The 22078-nt window shown below is 31.5% G+C and overlaps 1 protein-coding gene across 1 annotated transcript; it reads right to left on the bottom strand.

Moving 5' to 3' along the window:
• Positions 1-1597: 1597 nt before the first annotated feature.
• LOC113873413 (protein NRT1/ PTR FAMILY 5.2-like) lies at positions 1598-6289 on the bottom strand. The gene is made up of 4 exons (XM_027511520.1): positions 6175-6289; positions 3405-3622; positions 2565-3130; positions 1598-2477 (listed from the first exon to the last, which is right to left on the bottom strand). The coding sequence occupies exons 1-4, from the start codon at positions 6287-6289 to the stop codon at positions 1598-1600; spliced, it is 1779 nt and encodes a 592-aa protein (XP_027367321.1).
• Between the last annotated feature and the right edge of the window lie 15789 nt (positions 6290-22078).

Raw genomic sequence — 22078 nt, 5'->3', positions numbered from 1 at the left:
CTAAGTTTAAGAGCTTTTCCTACCGCAGAAAGTAAACTTTTCCACATCACCTAACTTGGAAAACCCATCTATAGTATGCCATAACTCAACATCATGATCAATACCCTTGTCTATCATTTCTCTCATTCTCCTGCAAAGCTCCACCAGAACCTTCTCTTCAACATAGCCATAAGCCCAAGCACAATACAAAACAACATCCAAACCCAACCCTTCTCCATCCATTGAACCAAATCACACACTTCACCATCAACCCTTCACAATTTACAAAGAGCATCCACAAGAGCCGTGCAAGTCACTACATTGGGCCTCAACAAGCCAGAAACATTAGCATTCTGGAAGAACCCCAAAGAAAGTTTCGGTTTTTCAATCCTGCAAAACCCAGAAATCGTAAAACTACACAAAATCATCAAAAGGGTACTTAACACCATCCTCAGCTATCAACTCCAACACCTCAATTTGTGAACAATGGAACAGAAAGTGAAGGAAGAGCGTAACACACCATGGTCCCTTGAGTGCGCTTTCGGAGAGGGTAACACACCATGGTCACACGGAGACCTTAGATGAGAGAATCTCACATGGAAGATTCGGTGATGTGCATGTGGGTGTTCATGAATTGTTCTGCTTCTTCGAGTCTGTGAAATTTGAGGAGTGCCCACGTGAGAATTAAACGTGTTTTGTGGATGATGAGGCGCACACTCTCGGCGGCCAGAGCATTTGCAACAAAACGAACGCTTTGGAAGATGAGTCAAACATCTGCCATTGGATCCGGTGAGTGAGAGAGGAGGAAGAAGAAGGCATAGTAGAGTTCTGGTGAGGGAGAATGAGGGAGAACGAGGAAGAAGACCGTATGTCAATGACGGAATCCAGCTTTTGGAGAAAGGAAAAGAAGACTGACAAAGTACCGCAAGAAAGAGAGAAGGAAGTAGAGCTCTGATAGTAACAGCGGAATCTATCCAACTACGGATAGAGACAGTTCCGTCAAAATTAGATCCTAACCTAAAAGAAGATGAAATTTGCTAAATTAAAAAAATACGAGGACTAAAATTGATCAAACACAGTAGTTGGAAGATCAAAAGTGCAATTTAGCCAACTATTTTGAATGAAACATTACAAATTATCTTCGAATATTCAGGTGCATTAAACAAGGTTTTGCTTCTCTCTTTCCCCGTAGACCAGGGTGTTGTTACAAAGGAGGCCTAACTGGGATTCAGATTCAGTCAAGGAATCAAACACAAACACTTGGTGATGCTCAAGTCATCGTTGGCTCGAAAATTTAGTTCCTACTAAGATCTAAAGCCACTTTCATCACTGATTTAAATTGTTTTTCCTTGCATGGAGCAGATGGGGGATGATAAAATTTTACCCCAGATTTCATGATAAAAAATTTCATACACAAATTCATTAAGATATATTTCTTTATACAATTTTATTCTCCTGTCAATACGAATGTTAACATTTCTCAAGGAGTGATAGGGCAAAGTAAAATGATCGCTAGATCTGTCAACATGGGTTAAAAGCCCACAACCAATCCCACAGTTTTATATCAGTTATGATACATAGCTATTATATCTTCATTCACTTACCAATTTCTATTCAATTAGTCCCTTAGATTCGTTTGATTTGACACATTGGCTGTCTTCTTCAGTTCTTCCGCAAGAACATTCATGGAATCTGAAATTTCAGCCCTATACACGAAGTACTTTGTAGCAATCATGAAGAAGATGAAGTTCAGAGAGTTTAGTACAGCCAAAAATGCGTAGTAGTAGTCAAGATGAGAAGCATTGAGGTTGTTCAAAATCCACCCTTTGTGACCATGTTTCTCAGTGATGTGTGAAACTGTGGAGAGAAGAAAAGTGCTGATGAAACTCCCAATCCCTACTGTAGTCATGGAATATGAAGTGCCAAGGCTCTTCATGCTTTCTGGGGCTTGATCATAGAAAAACTCAATTTTGGCAACCTCTAAGAAGGCTTCGCCTATTCCCATAAGCACAAATTGAGGAAGCAAGATGAATATGGTCAAAGGAACTTGTCCTCCATTTTCAACTACCCCATGTTCTTTGGCCACTTTAAGTCTATATCTTTCAGTAAAAAATGCCACTATCATAATCACAAGATGAGTAATGAATCCCAAGCTCATTCTTTGAAGAAGTGTGATCCCTCTTGGATTGTTAGTCAATCTCTGCATAATCTTGACAAAGAGACGGTCATAGAGTATAACACAGATAAGCATGGTCAAAGCTGTAAATGCAATTAAACTTGCTGGGGGAATATTGAAGCTGCCAATGCGTCTATCAAGAGTAACTCCTTGTTTTACAAAAAGGGTATTTATCTGAGCAAGCATTGTACTCGGAATAAATGTAGCAACCCAGATGGGGATCATCCGTAGGATTTGTTTAGTTTCCTCCACTTGAGTAACTGAGCATAACATCCATTCACTAGTACTTGAACCAGTTTTGACACAAGCCTTGTTGAGGAACCTGCATATGTATTTTGTATCAAACATCATTTCATTGTAAAATCACACATCAAATGGATGAGAAAATAGGCTAGAATAGAATTAGTACCTCAATGTGGGAGTGGAGTTAATCCTGAATTTCCTTTTATTTGTATGCTCTTCAAGATCAACCTCATATAGTTCTGTAGGGTCCTTAGGAATAGTTACCTTCCTTTTCCTTAAAGCAGCCACTATGACCTTGGCCATTCTAGTGAAGGGACTCCCTGAGACCAATTTGTGTCTATAGAGGGGTGTGCCTGCCAGGAATATGATGATTGATATTGCTAGGCCAATAGTTGGAATTCCATAACCAAGGCTCCAACTCACATTATCTTGTATATAAACTAGTACTGTGAATGAAAATATGGTCCCTATGAAGATGCTGGAAAACCACCAGTTGAAGAATGAAAGCTTATGTGCCTTCTCCTTGGGGTCAAAATCATCAAACTGGTCAGCACCAATGGTGGAAATGTTGGGCTTGGTTCCACCGGTTCCCACTGCTAAGATGTAGAGTGCACCATAGAACACAGCTAGCTGCAGTGTGGAGGCTTTCTTGCATTTTGTCACATCCGTTTCATGGCACTCTGGTGGCTTTAGGCTTGGAAGAGAAACTGACAGTGTAAGCAGACACATACCCTGCCAATGCCAGTGTACTCGTAAACTTTTCAACCAATCTAAAAGGATTAACAACTTAACATCACAACTCATCCCTAACAATACACAATTCAAGATTATTGGACTCCTAAAAATTTATTTATTATAATAAATAAATAATTTTTTTTAAAAAAATAGTTGTAATATTCTATTAATGTAAATAGTCTTAATTGATATGATAACCATATCCTTACCAATGTGACAAGAAACAAACTACAATCACAATGGGAGAATTGAAATGTGTAGAAAGACATACCAATAGATAGATAAAAGAAGCAATGACAAAAGTCCAATAGCGGCCAAGGTGAGCATCAGCAACATAAGCACCTAATATGGGAGCAATCCAAATGGTGCCACCCCAGTTGTTGACATTGTCAGAAGAAGTCACAGTGCCTTGGTGAAGCTTCTTTGTAAGATACAGCACCAAATTTGATGAAATCCCATAATAATTCATTCTATCAAATACCTCATATACTGCATGAAATATGCATGCCATGAATTTATTCAATCCAATCAAGTACATATTCACAACCTTGTGAGAAATCTATTATTTGTAAAGGAAAACTTCAAGAATCATTATTCATTAAAGTTAAATTATATTTTTTCCTCTTTTTTATTATTTTATTCACCCAATTTACTATTCATTCAAATAAAATTTATTAACCCTTTTTCCTTTATTATTTATTCATTATAAAATGTTTATTTTATAATATTTAGATTCATAAGTTTTTAAAAAGATGTAGATATTTTTATATATATTGACCAAAATTTTTATAAAGTTAACCATATTAATAAATGGTATTGTCATCTAAATGAGAGATGTGATCACTTTACATTCATATATAATCACTATTTTATTACAAGTACGATTCATAAAATATGTGAAAACTTAGAATTTTTTTTTTATATTTTAAAAAATCCAAATATTTTTGTTGGAAACTGAAAATTTTCCTTTATTTAAATTAGAAATTAGGAAAAAATAATATTAAAAATTAATCATAATTTTTAAACTTTACAAGTTTTTAAAATTTATATATAGAAATTTAAATAAATTATGAATTCTTTAACTGAATTTTAGAAGAGAAAATATTTATACTACGCATGCATAAAAACTTTACATAACATTATATTAATATTTTAGACATTAATATTAATATTTATATAATATAGCAATACAAACATTTAATCAAAGCACACGTAAAGCGGACCTTTCAATATAAATTAAAATTATAATATATTAATAACTGCATTATAAAGTTAGAAATCACCAAAGCATTTGTGATATAAATGCGCTCAATATAAAAATTTATATCGAGCACATTTAATTCAGGAAAAAATATATAAATATCATAAATGTGAAATTTCGTTTAGTTTGAGTAAATTTTAAAGAATTTTTTATAAAATTAATATAAAAATAAATAAAATTTTCTCTTAAGTTAAAAATAACTTATTTTTGCAAAATTTAGAAAAGTTAATAAGAAATATTATTAAAAACGTAAAAAAATATAAATTATATCTAATTTATCAAAAATATATTTATTTTTATACTTTTTTTTTTTATAAAAATTTCTTAAAACTTTACCTATATTGGATCATAATTAAAAATATATTAATACTTAATTACTAATATAACTATTTATATTTCATTAAAATAAAATTCTTACAAAATTTATTAGCATAAATTTGTGTCATAAGTAATGAAAAGCTTACACGTAAAATAAATTAATAATCATGAAAATAAAATCTTTACGTATAAACATTAATATATAGGTTCCATAAAAATATTAATATCACTAAAAATATATTGCACATAAAATAATATTTAATATAAAATACACTTTTAGTTTTATATTACTTTTATTAAATATATTTATTATATATTAATTACATATAAATATATATTTAACTCTTGCATAATACAAGTTAAGAAATATTTTCTCTTTTGATTTTGAGTTTTACTATGTGTAATTAAATGCATAAATAAGACTACGATGAATATTATGCTATGAACCTTATTTTGATTTCTTTTATTGAATGTACTAGTATATTATAATATGATTTTTGCATGAACGAATGTATATATATAATAAACTTGTGTATGTTTGACTTTTTTTCCCCCCCACTTGTATATCTTTGTTATCTTTCAAGGAAAAGAAAAATTATTATTATTGACCAAATTTAATACAGTATTATATTATAATTTTTTTTTATTTTTCTCTTGTTAAAATTAAAATTTTATTTCAATCCCTTATTTCAATATTCTAGACTTCTAGTCAAACCTTATTTTTTGAAAGAAAAGAGTTAAAATTTATTTATTTATTATATGTGAATAAGTGCAAAAGTTAGATAACCTTACTATAAATAAATACTCAGCGCCAAACACATTAATGACAAAGAGTTGACTAATTTGTGACACTAAATATAAGGAACACCCAAAGAAAAAAAAAAACCAATTTTAAAAGATAAAATAACGAGGCTCAATTAATAAACAAGTTTGCTTTACTCTTGTAACAAAATGGGTTAATACCTATGCAATATTCAGAACTACAGCCATCAGAAAACAATATATAAAAATGAAATATTATTAATTAATGTTTATAAAATAATACCTTTAAGAACTTATTAAATATGTTAAATTTTATTCATTAAATATTTAATCGTGTCATGTTATAGTATTTTAATAATTATTTATACGAAGTTTTAAATAATTTAAGTATTTATAAATATATAATTTAATAATAAAAAGTCTACTTATATATTACAAAAATTAAATAAGGTGATACAATGAAATATTAAACAATTTTATAAATTAATTAGTAGATTAAAATTTTTATTTTTTTAAAATATCATTTTACAGAATTTGGCATATGAAAGGAATTGATCTTATCGTGATTATATATATATATATATATATACAAAGATTGATGAATCCTCTCTTTCACAAAGATTATTAGAGAACAAATAATTGAGAATGGGATTTGAGAAAGAGAAACCATGGGAGAGAGAGAGAGAGAGAGAAAGGGTACCAAGAAGAAAAGAGCAAGCTTTCCAACCACCGCTTTTGGATTTGAGAATGGGTTTCCCTTTGAGATCCACAGTGCCATCTTGAGTGTACTCACTCACCACCCTTCCCTCTTCCATTGAGAGCACCAATTAATAAAGCAAGCAATTTGATTTCTCACCCAAAACAACTATGCTAATGCTATTCCTCTCTCCTTTCAAATTATCCAAATAACCCACCTTTAATAGAGAAGGCCTCATGTTTTAGTTCTCAAATTTTCTATTCCATATGTCAAGCTTTGCTCTTATCCACCAATACATTTTTATATATATAAAGTAAAATAGCATTTATGACAAATGTTTTTCCCCAAATTGATGGTGATATTTTTTTAATTTATTCTTTTATTTATATTAAATTGAATACCAACATTAAGTAATACATTAAATAAATAATATTTAATATTATGAATATTACTTATTATAGTTTTTAGTGAGTATAATAAGTAATACATTAAATATTATGAATTTATAAATGTAAACATAAATTTTTATGCAAAAAATTGAAAGTTTATATAAAGTAATAACATAAATTTTATAAATATAAACATAAACTTTCATAAATAATATGAAAGTTTAGATAAAATAATAAAGAAATTTAAATAATAATTTTTATTTTTAAAATTTAAAAAATAAATAAAAATGAAATCATTACAGTAAAATTATTCACTGTTAATCTTAATTAAGATAGTAATTATACCAAATACTTTTGATAGCTTATTTATAATATAAATATTGATTACATCTAAGATATATTCTAATTGGTTAACAATATGAAAATCTTTATATTGAAAGTGCATCAAAATTAAATTATATTAGTTAGTAGTCTATATGTATTATTTTTTTAATTAAACATTAACATTTATTAATGTTTATTAAAGATAAAATTAGAATACAAAGGTACTCTAACCTATTACATTTCTAAAAAGAATTAATAAGACATATTAAGGGATCGTAAATCTAATTCACATGCACAATCAAGCTTTCAAAGGTCCTGTTGTGAGCCACTTCTAAGAACGATACTTAATAGAATCGAGCATTAGGTGTATGTTGAATGTGATGTAGTATGTTAATAACATTATGAAATGACTTGGATTATGTATGTGTGAGCTGTGTATTTGCAGTGTTGAGAGGTTGCTATGTTTGATATAGTTAGTTGTGAGGATTTGAGATCAACCATTAGGTGTGATATGTGAATGATAACCTAAGAATTATAGCCAGGACTTGTATTGCCTCATTCTTGGAAGAATCACGAGTTTTGGATGCAAGTGTGCTCAAGCAAGATTGAATTGTGCTGAATTGGATATTTTGGAGTATTCTCATTCAACCAAGATTAATCTCGCTCAAGCGAGACATGATAAGACCTACCTAGCTGTCCTCTCACCCAGGAAAAAAAGGGATCTTGCTTAGGTGAGAAGCGACTTCGCTCAGGTAAGAGCAGCTTGTGTAGGTAAGGAGTCACAGGAAAAATAGGTAGCTTTCTATACTTAATCTCACTCAGGCGAGAATGCTTCTTACTCAAGCGAGATGTCTCTTGCTCATGCGAGAATAGTAGAAAATTAGGTAGTTTCAATATTTGGTTTTTTTGTCCAAGTGAGAGTAGGGCTCGCTTAAGCAAAAGCGCGGGGACCTGGAGAGGTATTTAAGGATCCCCAACGTAGAAAAACATTCATTTCTCACCAGACAACCTTCTATTCTCATTTTCTCTCTATTCTCTCACCTTCTTCCCTTAGAGAAAACTTTCTCAAGGCGATACTTCTTCCCGATCCAAGTAGGAACCTCTATTTAGTGCGGATCTAGGTGAGTTTTTGGGATTTCTCCAACTCAACTTCTTATTTCTTTAATTTCTCTTTTCTAAAGTTTCTATTACCTAATAGTGAGGAGATCTAAGCCCTCAAGTGTAATATCTAGTCGCTAGGCGAGGGTGGGGAGTGATCGCCAATGCATTGTGGCACGAATAATGAGCGGCTCCTGGCAGGCTTCTAAACGAGGGTGGAGAGTCATCGCCGGTGCAATGTAACGTCCCAAATTTTGTAATATTGTTTAATTATTAAAGTATATATATTGGTGTGTCAATTTGCCCTATGAGGTGTGTTAATTGACATGAGGATGATATATATATATATATATATATATATATGTGTGTGTGTGTGTGTGTGTGTGTATTATACAGGCTAAGTGCGGATGCTGCTGTAGGGCATTCTAGCTGTAGCGAGAGGATTATCGCTGTACTGAGAGAGTTCTAGGCATGAGGCATGAAACTGTGTCGTTCTTGCTGTAGCGAGAAGACACTGGGAGAAAGGGGTGAAATTGTCGCCTTGTTGCTATAGCTAGTCTCGCTGTAGCAAGAATATGCAGAAACCAGGGTGTAATTTTCTCTGATATTTTCACTGTAGCGATAAGGAGTGTCGTTGCAGCGAGAATATCTTATTGTAGCGAGAGTGTCGAAACTAGAAAAGGATTTAAAGGGGTTAGGGTTTGGAGAAGTTTCATTTCTCACTTTCCCTTTGAGATTTCTTCAATTCTCTCACTCCCAAATCCTATTTCACTGATTAAATTGCCTCCAAGCCGCTTGGGAGCAAGATTGAAGGTTAGATTTGTATAGAGAACGCTTGGAGGTGAGTTTGAATGGTTAGGGTTTTGGTTTCTCATCTGCATCCTCTGATTTCTCGATTTTCTTGGGTTTTCATGGGTTTCTTCCATGTATTTAGGTCAAGGTGAGTAAGAAATGTTCGCTGATAAGTTCGTATTTTGATATAGTTTATAACTTATATTTATACACTTAAACTCTATTTTATATATATTTACACTAATTATGTTATTAATTATTGCAATTTAGCTGGAAGTTATTATTAGTGCATTATGGAAATATTCCGGATAAAAATTAGATATTTTTAGTCCTTGGGAGTGCTATGTGAAGTTGAGTTTGAATTTTGAATTTAAAATTTAAACTTAGATATGAAGATTTAGAGCGATTCTAATTATGGATAAAACTGATTTGAAAAGATAGAGCTCAACTGACTGGAAACTTAGGGCACAATCTATATAAAGAGGCCTTATGCTCCACACTTGAGATACTTCGACTTCTCTACACACCTTATTCCTCTTCTTAGTTCTAACCAAACTCATCTTTGAGAGTCATTGGAGATCATTGGAAAGGACGACGAGCTTTCTCTTGGAATCTAAGCAAATGATTGAGCGCCCTTCGAAGAACGAGAACTCTCTTCATCTTTTACCTTTCTGGGTTTCTTTTGTTTGAGTTTTTCTTTGTGGTTATGAGTTTATTTATTACGTTCTTCGTAGTTTATTTTGTTATGAGTAACTAAACTCATAGCTAGGGCTATGACGGATCCTACTGCAAACTTTGTGTGATTTTTACTTTAATGTTGGTATTAGTTTTCCTTTAATGTTTAGTTTTTATTCTATTGGATTATATTGTGTATGTTAAGATTTGATTACCTTTAACACTCCATAATTAGCTGCATTATAGGCGATCATACCACATGTAATTAACGAAACTATAGGATAAAACGAGATAAGGAGCTAGGTTAATCATACATAATTCCTCCCTTTCAGCCGTTATTGAATTAACAAACTCATAGGATCTTCATATTTTCTCGACCAATTACCTTACATGATCATTTGGTGTTAATAGAACTTATTATGAGTGGTTGGAAAATATTTGGATACCAATATCATGATTAAATTAATTAGAATACAAAAGAAGTGTAGTAGGAAACCCATAAGTTCTAGGCTTATCTCATCTGATATCTCTCATACATTGTATTACTATTCTTTTAATTTATTGTTAAAATTAAGCTCTGTTTTTGATTCGTTACAATCCCATTACGTTTAAACAATCAAATTAAGTTATTTTTGGTACTTGAAAATAATCTCTGTCGGACGATAACTTGGGAACTCTTAATTCGAAAACTCTTTATTACTTTTTGATAGGTACACTTGGCTACAAACAAGTTTTTGGTGCTGTTGCCGGGGATTAGTTTTCAATATCAAAGAAAATCGAGTATTTAGATTATTTAAACATTTTTATTTTTATTTTGTTTTATGCTCACTCATTCTAAACCTATTGCAAAACTCGCTTTTGATCCAAAAATCGAGAAGACCGCACATAGGCTAAGGAAGGAGTGTAGAGTAAATGAAAAGATGGCAGAAGAATGACTAATCTTAGAGTACATGACATCCACTACTGATGGTGATGCTAGGAGCATTGTAGCACTTGACATAGAGGCTAATAGTTTTGAATTAAAACCAGCCTTGATCAATCTAGTCTAGAACTCCACACTATTTTTAGGACAACCTGAGGAAGACCCTACCTTCATCTGAAAAAGTTTCTCCAACTCACTGATACCATCAAATATAATGGTGTCACCAAAGATGCTATAAGGCTTCGCCTCTTTCCATTCTCTGTCACGGAAAGGGTGAACGCATGGTTCTCTACACTTCAATCTAATTTAATTACAACGTGGGATGACCTGACACAACAATTCTTAGCCAAATATTTCTCACAATTACTCTCTGCGAAGCTGATGATAGATAGCTCTAATTTTCAACATGAGTCTGAATCTCTATTTGAGAGGTGAAAGCGCTTTAGAGAATTTCTAAGGAGATGTCCACATCATGGTTTCCCTATGTGGAAGCAAATACCGATTTTTCATGCTGGACTCTCATCTTCTAATAGAGCTACAATTGATGCAGCTGTTGGAGAATCTTTCCTATGCAAGGGGCCAACTGCAGTCCATACATTGTTAGAAAAAATAACATCTAGTAATTTCTAATGGTATACAAACCATCACAAAAGCAAAAAGAAGGAAGCTGCTCCAATCTACAAAGCAAAAAGTAGCGACTCAATAACAAATAAGTTAGAAACTCTGTCAAAGCAAATGAAATTCTTTCCAAGGACACAAGATCCATCAACAAAACCTCGAGATACTGAGGAGGCTAATTTCTTGGGTAACATTTACAATTCTGGATGGTGTAGCAAACCCACAAACTAATGGGAGAATAGCCAAGAAGGTCAAAATTAAAAAACCTCAAGGGGTAAGGATAGAAAGGAGAAAGCCCTCAACCTTTCAATTGGAGCAGAGAATTTCAAAGCTAAAGTCCTAGATGAAACAACAAAGTCTTCAGATAAAGCAACAAACCTAAATAATTGACAAGAAGTTTTTAGAAATAAGCTTTGATACATTTGAGATAAAATCAAAATTGAAACAACTTATAAATTTGTTGACTCAAAGAGTGTTAGGAACGTTGCCCTCCCAACCTGAGCCTAACCCCAAAGAACATGCCAAGGCAATTACATTGAGAAACATGAAGACATTGCCTGAAAACGTGTCAAAGTCATAGAATACCGCTGTATGCACGCTCGTGCTCCCTTATATGCACAGCCATGTTGATGTCGCAGAAATAGAACAAGAAAAGAAAGAAGCACCATCAACAATGTCTAGGCCTCAAGAACTTCAAATTCCTTTTCCAAGTTAGACGTAACTGAGTGATACGACATCCAAATTGAGCTCAAGATAGCTCTTTAGAAAGTTAACATGGTAAGAAATAATTTCAATTAGCTACTATACAATTAGGGGACTAGTAGTTTGTTGGAATTCTAGTGTGAATACTGGAACCAACTTGCAATAAAGTGATGAGTGAGTGTCATATCCATATGGAACAATAGATTTAAATTCTTTCAATTATGTAGCTCATTAAGTACTTATAACAAAATGGTTTTGAAAGAGTTTCTTCTAGAAACTCATTCAGTTTAACATGAGAAAAAAGTGAAAATTATAACTATGATTTATTTCAGAATTTATAGGCTGGGATTGAACTTCATTAACCTGTCTCTTCTATATTCTATTAGTTTAGAAATATATTTCAATCCAATTTACAGATCTTGTTACAACACACAATTTTCATCCATATTGATTCCTCAAATATAGAATTCTAAGATGAAATCATCATACCTTGATCCCTCAGAAATACAACAAATCATCAAGCATTAAATTTGGGTCTCTTAAGGCAATTAACACATTGATATCTATTCCTGTATTATCAACACATCAAGCAACCTATTCAGATCTAAGTATGAGAAATACCTCTCGATTAGAACTTAGATTTTAACATCAAGAACATAGTGATCAGATACATTCAAACATTAAGAACTGAATAAAAAAACTAAAATATGAAAATACTGAATAATATATATAAGAGTGAACTAGTCAAAATACATCAGAGAATGTTGATTACATTAATCTCAGGAAGAAAATTAGTTGTCCATGACAACCATTACAAGAAATTCAGCAGTAGAATGATTAATACAAGATGAATATTAAGGACTCTGAGTATTCTCACTCTCCTTTTTTGAGTGGACTGCAATTTCCTTCTTCAAAAAGTGTTTGAACATCTCCGGTTCAGTTGTAGGTCGCTTTAAGTATGCTTTAGGTAAGTGAATTCTCGCTTGGGTGCCAATTCTTACTTAGGCGAGGGGGAAAACTTCATCTTGAAGAAAGCTCTTTCGCTCAGGCGAGCTATACCTTTCTTAAGCGAGGTTTGGAGGCAGTGAATCTCAGCTTTGTGAAACACACTCGCTCAAGCTAACCATTTTTGCTCAAGCGATGCATGGCGGTAAGTGTCTCGTTTAAACGAGATTTCGCTTAAGCGAGCTTAGGCGACAACAAACTTCTTCTTTTAGTTGAGTCTTTCACTCAAGTGAAAAATAAGCGAGAGATAATAATTTCTTAATAGCTTCCAACATTTTGCCCTGATGTTCTCTTCAATTCAATTTACCCCTATTGAACCAAATTTTTTGGATCAAATGTCACCAACTCAAGTTCAACTCTTAATATATATATATATATATATATATATATATATGTGTGTGTGTGTGTGTGTATGTGTGTGGCTTATAATTACTTATAATTAAGAAGATTGGGGCTTAATTACATAGAATTAAGTGCAAAAAGTACTTGTATCTAAGACAATTCTTACTTAATTACAACACTTATCATAGTTTTCTAGAGAATAAGGGTAAGATTGTTGTGTTGCAACAAAGTCTAAAACTGAAGCACTCACATGATTGGAGTGTAAGTTTACGATTCGGTATGCAAATTGTGTCAAACCAGTTTTGTTGGAAAACTAAGTCATCAAGGATTCTAAAAATATGCATGCACACCAATTTCCATGCTCAGATTATTCCTAGTACTCAATTATACAGATTTGGTCTATTTAGGATTCTAGGAGGAGTACATACAGATTTGGTCTTATCAACACAAGCTTGTGATTGTTAGAAAGCTAACATTGCCTAAAATATAGAAACATGATTAGGAAAGGTTTTCCACATATATACTTCCCAGAAATTGGGAGAAAGTTGTCGTTGCATGCAATTATAGAAAAAACATTTTCTGCAAAATTTCATATTGGGTAGCTTGTGAGTTTTTAGACAAAAAAATAGAAGAAATGACCTTTAAATTGAGTTCCACAAAAGGGGTTTGAAAGATAGCATCCTAAGGATTATGGAGATATACTTAAAATGATTTTCTATGCATGCAATAAGTACATAATAATGATTTTGCAAAGATGTGTTTCTGTTGTCACAAATTGTTTGATAGATTTGAGACACTTTGTTCATACATGTTGTTGAAAGATCAAATGGATTCTAAATTGTATACAAATTAGTAGAGAAAATGTATTGATGAGACAACTTTATTGAAATTTGCATATCTCACTGATTTGTGATTCAAATCAGGTCTAACCAATTCTGTTTGAAAGCTAAGATATTGAGGTTTCTAAAAATATGTTGATTTAAATCTTTGGAAGTGTAGATTGATCCCAACACTCACAATTATGTAGGCTATGTTTGTAGATTTTTGAAATGAGACTTCCACTTGTCCTGACTTTTTGACTTAGCAAATGAAATGCAAAATGGGCTTAAGATAGCTTGTTGAAAATCTAAGATTACCAAGAATACATAAGTACAAATATAAAAATCTTTTAACACACAAATTTATCTAGATATTAAGGGCAAGTTGCTGTCATGACAAATTTTTAAGAAATTGGTTATGTTGAATTTTAACTTGTGCAATTTTTGAGTCTTGGGTCAAAAGTAGGGAAATTGATGTTCCTATTCCATAAAAAAGGTTTGAAAGATAACATCTTAAAGATTGATTGTGGAAATATGTTCAAAATAATTTTTCATGCATGTATATGGTGCAGAATCATAGTTTTGTAGAGTTGTAACTTTGCTGTCACAGGGTACATGACAGCTTCAAGTGGCTCACTTTGTGCATGCGATTGAATGATCAAACGAGCTCCAAATTGTGCATATAATAGCTTGATGGAAATATCACATTACAAGGATTTTAGAAGTGCTCCTTCATGTTCATAAAGTTGGATGGCAAGGGATTTAAAAATGCATCCTTTCCCCTATTTTAAGAAATTTTCAAAATATGATATAGCAAGGTAAAAATTATTTTTCTCATTGATCCTTGTTTCAAATTTTATTCCAAAAGTGGCTATGAACAACTAATGAAGTGTACTATGTGAAGGAATAAAGTCAAGTTAAAAATAAGGAGATTTAGACAACGAAACATTCATAATAGATTGCGTGCATGGTGAAAAATGCTAACTTTCTCTATGAAGCTTTGAACTTTGCATGTCTTCTCACCATTTTGCGCATATCTTTAATCAATTGGGATTCGATTGGTAAGTTGCAAAGGTAAGACAATAAGGAATAAGATGGAAGGTTTACATGTTATTTTTTTGCATGAATTTTTCTCATAAATTCAATAATAGTGGTTGTTGGACTAGCAGAATTTAGCTTAGATCATACTTACAGGATTACATTGTTGAGTAGTGAAACAAACTCTGAATCAAGCTTGTGATATTAAGTTGGAAAGTTTATTTTATGAGGAACATGAAGGAAAGATTGCATGTTACATGAGACCACTCACAAGGTGTAGAAAGTTCATTCTTGCTTATAGGTACTAGAAAAATTCAATCTCGAAGATGTACTTACGATTTTTGGCATATCTTTACAATCTGAACTCCAATCTCGATTCTGAAAAAGTGCTATGTGTAGCTGAGATCATGCAATATACAAAGGTTGAATGTAGTCAAAGATCACAACATTTTGGGCAGAGAAAGTCCAAAATAAAGGACCAACAATCCCACCACTACACCACCTTCACTAGTATGTCATGTTTGCAAATTAAATCTAAGTAAGGGATTTTTAAATAATTTAAAATATTGGGCATTTTTGTCTTTCTTAAAAACCAAACATCCATTTAGAGAGAAATGAGTGTAATGAAATAAAATAAATACTTTTATCTTAAAACTTGTTTAAGCAAAGTCATAAAATTTTGTAAAACACATTGAATTATCTTTGAAAAAGAGAAAATTGTGCTATACACATGAATATGGAGGGAGAAAAAATTAGGATGTTACACCTGACAAAGTTATGATCATAATTAGTATGTGAGTTCAATTTATGTCCTCTTTCACAACAAATTAGAACAAAGTGATAGCGGTAAGGTGGTTTAATCAGAGGAATTGAATATTTCACTTTGAATCAATTTGCATTTTAAATCTATTAGATAAACTACCATACTAGTTAAAAATGTGAGCTTACAAGAATTGAACTGATTCTAATTAGAAATTATATAAATGAGAGTTTGTTAGAATCATGGCAAAGGAACATATGATTAATGTCAATAAGAGACATAAAGTGTGGAATATTTATTTTAGGAGAAATGGTAGAAAATAGTCACTTGCCAAAGAATGCAATTAGTTTGTTAATATGCTAGAGAGTTAGTTACTTGATTGAGGTATTATTGATTCTATTGGTTGTTTATGGGAGAATTACATTCTCTGTTTAGGAGCTATTAGCTCTAGGGATTCTTTTATAATCCTAATTCTTTGTAATCATCAATAAATCTATTATTTCTTCAATCTTTACCTTGAATTTATCTTTAAACCCTAATAATTGGTCTGATCTGCTAGATTGTTTCCTATGTTAACAAGGATGAATGAGAGAGTAGAAGTTCTTGAATCTAAGGTTCATAACATTGCCTTTAATGGTGTTGACTTTCATTTTTTCGTCAAGATGGTGGAACTCCTTGCCTTTAATGGTGTTGATCCTATCGGTTGGATTTATAGAGTATAGACTTATTTTGATTTGCATGGGACAAGTGAGGTTGTGAAAGTGAAATTGGCTAAAATTTGCATGGAGAGAACCACGATTCCTTGGTTCAATTTATGGCATCAGGAAGAGGTGATCGTGTAGATAATCCTTTTCAGAAGTGAAGTTGGTAAAGCAAGAACTTTGTGGAGGTTCATTAAAGCTTTTGAAGCTCTTGCTTCTCAGGTTTCAAAGTTGTCTCAGACTCAGTACCTTGGATACTTTGAGGGAAGGCTGAAAAAAGAGATCAAATTAAGGATGCAAACTCTAGGTCGATTAACTTAGTGACATACGATGCATTTGGCAAGGGGGATCGAGGCTGAGATCGTGAAGGGAAGTGACATTTTGCTATTGCAAAATAGATGTTCTTTTGGTGGGTTGTTAGGCACCTGAGGTTGAAGGAGGAATTTTTCTATCTCCATTTAATAAGGATTTGTGCGCACATGAGTGAACTCAATTTACTAGTACATGATGACAAAGTAGTCAAGTGAAGCAAGGAACAATGATTGGTATAATGTCCTACACTTCTTTATCTTAAATATATTAAGTTTATAAAATTTTTAGAAAGAATAACCAAACTTTTTCTTGTAACAATTAATTTCAATTTATAAAGATAAAATCTTTCACAACAGTAAATTCATGTACAAGACCAATTTAAGAAAATGAACTGCATAAAATATACTTGTAAGTCAATATTTACATGTTGAAAGATTTTAATCACAACATAGTATATTATATTTACATATCATTACCAAAAATATTTTAAAATTTATAGCAGTTCATACACATTTTCCATACTGAGGATTTGAAACTACTCATCTATACCATGCCAACCCTTAGTTTCTGCCAAGTTTTCAGTGGTTAATTCATCATTCTCTCTAAGATAGGTGTCACTAGAGTTCGCTATCATTTTTATACTAGGGAACCTATCAAATGTATAGCTATTAAGTCTCCCTAGAAAATCGTGATTATTATAAGTAAATACATCATTCATGATCTGAGAATGCTTTTATATTCCCTGATATGGATAAAAACTAAGAGACTAATGAATTTAACCACTAGTAAGAAAATCAAAAGGAACCGGATAATTATAGACTACTTCTAATGTGTACTCCTCATCATTTCTAAAATATACTCTAAAATATAAATGTACAACACGTCTATATTCCCTAAATATATAATTTAATCTACTACTAGCATAAACATCCACTATATCAATCCGCAGGGAGGTGTTGTCATCTTTACTACTTGTAGAGTGGTGTAAGGGTGAGCGTTTATTCTATTTTTACTATATAACGCAGATATATTATAACATTTATCATAACCATATTATGATTATACAATTAAATGACAAATTATACTACACATCATATATCTCATTCATCATACATGTTCATGCAACCTCATTGACATTTCCATTCCCAAATTCGCACTTTAAGTGCACTGTGATTACAGTCATTCGATACCTCTAGTAGTTTTCTAGGTCTTTCTCAATCATGTAAATAGTTGTCAGTTAGCTCATGTAATACGGATACAATGTATGCAATCACGAGCCCCTTAGCAAAGGCACAGTTAGGAGTTTAGTTGAGAAACGAGTGTGAGGCCATGTGGCTCATTTGCACTTAATAATAATATGTGCACAATTACGAATGTCACTCACCATCCTACATTTATCCAAGATTTCCTTATCGTCTCCAAACTCTATACCCAAGTGTATCTCTATAACTATTTACACCAATTCATTTAGTGCTTATATTCATTTCACAATCAAATCATAAAATTATGCTTAATAGCACTTATAGACTAATTCCATATTTCTCAATAATCACATCATTCAACCAATTATCGATGACATATTCATCATTTTCAAACATATCTCAACAATAAGGTCATATCACATTCAGTACATTTATCAAACTTGTTTAACTATAATATTATACTTTTTTTATCATATATTTCATATTTATACAATATAATCAATTAACCAAACCATCAAACATGCATATTAATAATCTTTCTTCGTTAATGTAACATCCTCAATTTTGCTACTCTTGGATAGGAAAAATAGGAATTTGGATAAAAGGTATCTCGCTCAAGCGACACGTGATTTTCTAAAGGAGAACATTCTGGGACCCTCTCGGTCAAGCAAGATGGATCTCGCTCAAGCGAGATGAGATAATGTTGCCCCAACTGTCCTTTCGCTCAAATGAGAAAGAGGTCTCGCTCAGGCTGAGAGCAACTCATCCAAGCGAGATAGAGCTCGCTCAGGCGAGGAGTTGCAGGAAAAATAGGGTGCTCTCTGGACTCAATCTCACTCAGGCGAGGTATAAAAGATTTTACTGAATGAAATTGTTGATTTTGCTGTACCGCTGAAACTTAAATTAAAAGATTTGTTGTGCTGTGATATGCTTATTTAGTTGTACTACATCACATTTATCATTATCATCCTAGAGCTGCCTAGGACATTGAGTTGTGCTGTATCTAGATCCAGATACCGGGATGGGTCACTCCCAAACTGGAATAGTTCCTTTAGATTACTTAGGCTGTGAAACCAGATAGAAACTGAATTGCTGCATTTGCAATAGATTGGCTAGGAATGGACTTGACATACTGTATTATTTTATTGAAGCAGTGTAATGCTGTGTGCTGATTGTTATGAGTTGTTTAAATAATTTTATCTATATTCATTCATATTTCCTTAATGAGGTTGTCAATTTATATAAGCTCACCATTGCATTTTGTTGTGTTGGTATATATGTGTTGCAATGATCGTACGATGGTACGTGAGCAGAAGTTACAGGGAATGCATCTACTTCTCAAGTTGGAAGGTCTGACTGAGAGACATTAGAGTTAGCATTTTGGAAGAGCATGGAGTTAATCATTTTGTTGGTCTAGATTTGAGTATTAGGTCTAGATTGTTAGTTACTAATTTATTAACGAATGTAATTATATGTCGAACATCTGTATTTTGAATCCTTAGCTAAATCTTTGTTGTAAATATATAAATTTATGTAAAATTTTGATATTATACAAAGGAAGTTATGGAATGTTGTTATTTTATCAAAGTGAATGTCAAATTACAAATGGTGATAAGTTTATACTCTTGAACTTGTGTATGCAATATCTAATAAATGATTAAGGGAATTAAGAAGAGTAATGTGGAATGTCATTGATTATCTATAAAAGGTGTCATGACAGTTAATATTGCTAGTTTTTAAGATAGATTCTATAAATAGAGTTATTTTATTGATTGAGGTATTATTGATTTTGTTGGTTGTTTTGGGGAGAATTTCATTCTTTGGAGCTATTAGCTTTGAGAGATTCTTTTGTATCCTTATTCTTTCTAGTGATCAATAAAATCATCATTTTCTTCAATTCTTACCTTTATTTTATTTTTGACCCTAACATAGTTCTAAAACCTAGCTTGTGAATTGTCTTCATTAAAACACATGAAATGTACAAGTTCTCAATTGTTCCTACATGCAAAAACTAAAATGAAATTTAAGCTTGCAAGCGTCAATGGTTAGGACAAGATGATGTTGGCAACAATGACTAAGATGACTCATAGAGGTGATGATAGTGTGGATGAGATCACATTTTTTGTATGTGGTTGAGTTTTGTTATGCTTGTGGTGGCTTATTGGTATATTTGGATGGTGAATAAGGAGCTTATGATGATTAAATTGGTCCTAGTTTTAAGCATAAGCAAGATTAATGGTGCTAGTTTTAAGATTGAACCCGCAAAGGAATTGAGTTTGTGATGGGAGAAGGAAGATGGTGATAAGAACTTGTTACTGTATCATATTGTTATTCTTCACTTACTGCAAAGTATATGTATTATTATTATGCACTTTCTACACTTGCGACAAATTATATTGTATTATTTTTCTGCATTTGACACAAATTATATTGTTTATGTTAATTTTATAATAAATTTTGTTTTACATCTTTCTTAAATTGTTAGATAGAGAAAATATTAGAAATTAATTCAAGAACTGTTGAGAATACAAGAGAAAGAAAAAAAAAAGTCAGTGGTAGATGCAACAGTTATTACAATGGTCACAATAGCTTTATAGTATAAATAAAGAAATGTACTTAGAGAGCCAATAGAGGAGAGTAATAAAGACACAAAAATTATACTTTTGAGGCAATTATATCATGGGGCTGATGAAAATTGCTATAATCAATTACGTCTAATTAAACAATTTTTTTTTTTTTAGCTTTGCAGCATTTTACGTGAAAGAGAAAGATTACATAATACTTATCATGTAAGCATAGAAAAATTAGTTGCAATATTTTTATTTATTTTAACTCATGGTCTCAAAATGAGAGTTCTCAAAGGCACTTATATTTATTCCATAAAGACTATTAGTAAACGCTTTTGTGAAGTTCTAGCAGCAATTATTGGCCCAACCAAAGAATATATCAAATATTCACCCCCTACAGATAAAGTTGTAGAAGATAACAAGTGGAAGTGGGTTTTGGTAAGATCTATGCTACTTAGATTAAATAGTTTGAGAACGACATTATACACTAAATTTGATATTAATCACATATTGACAGGATTGCATTGGAGCCTTGGATGGAACACGTCTTAGTTACTGTTCCATTTAAAGACCAAGGTAAATATAGGAACAAAAAATAACAAATCACTACAAATGTGTTAGGAATGTGTGATCGAAATATAAAGTTTATTTTTTAAAAAGTTATTAAATAAAATTTTAATGCAAAATTAAATTATTTTTTTTAAAATTAAATCTTATATCCACACTATAGAATTTGATTTCAACTTATAATTCTAATTCTATATTTTAATTCTCTAAGTACATCAACCGTAAACTTATAATTTTGAACCAATTCTAATTTTGATAGAATTGGAATTAAAATTACAATTATGAACTCTAATTCTAATTCCATACACCAAATAAGCCCAAAAATTATTCAAACAAATAATCAGTATTCACAGTTGCCTCTATTTATTTAATTCTTATCAAATAAGTATAAAGATACTTTCATATTAGAGCAATAAAAATTGAGTAAAAAAATAAATCAATTTTTATGTGAAACTAAAAAATACATAAAAATGTCAAAGATAAGACAATGTGAGAGAAATTAAAATAATATTAGACTTTGACTAAAAATGAAGTCGACTGACAGATACTGGACTTAATCTAAAAATAAAAATTGTTAGGCAAATATTATACTAAACTTTGTTAATTTTATTTTTTTTATAAAATTGTATAAAGTTAATCTAAAATTTTCAAATCAACAATTAAATTTATTAATTTTATATTTTTATAAAATAAATAAATAATCCAAATATCTAAATTTAATGACAAGTATTAATAAATTTGACATGCACATGTTTGTGTAAATTTTCTTCTGAATTTAATGGTTAGCATATTGTAATCCCTCAAAATAAAGCTATAATTTATTTTAGTGTCCTCTAATTTAGTAACATCGACATTAGTTAAATCCAGCAAAACTCCACGTTGAGAGAGATGGACAACTTGCAATTCAGATATCATAGAGGGATCATATATATGGCGAAGGATCTATAAAAAGAAAAATAATGCGTTTGTATAATTTAAAATATGCAACTTTACCTTAAAAAAAATTAAAACCTGCATGGTTTAATTTGAAGGAAAAAAAATATTGTTTTCGACAGCTTCCAATAGAAAAAGCATT

This window comes from Abrus precatorius, unplaced genomic scaffold (assembly GCF_003935025.1).
Source record: "Abrus precatorius isolate BTA unplaced genomic scaffold, Abrus_2018 Scaffold7, whole genome shotgun sequence".
Taxonomy (NCBI): Eukaryota; Viridiplantae; Streptophyta; class Magnoliopsida; order Fabales; family Fabaceae; genus Abrus; species Abrus precatorius.
Note: the sequence above shows the minus strand (reverse complement) of the source record. Positions and strands in the feature narration are given on the sequence as shown.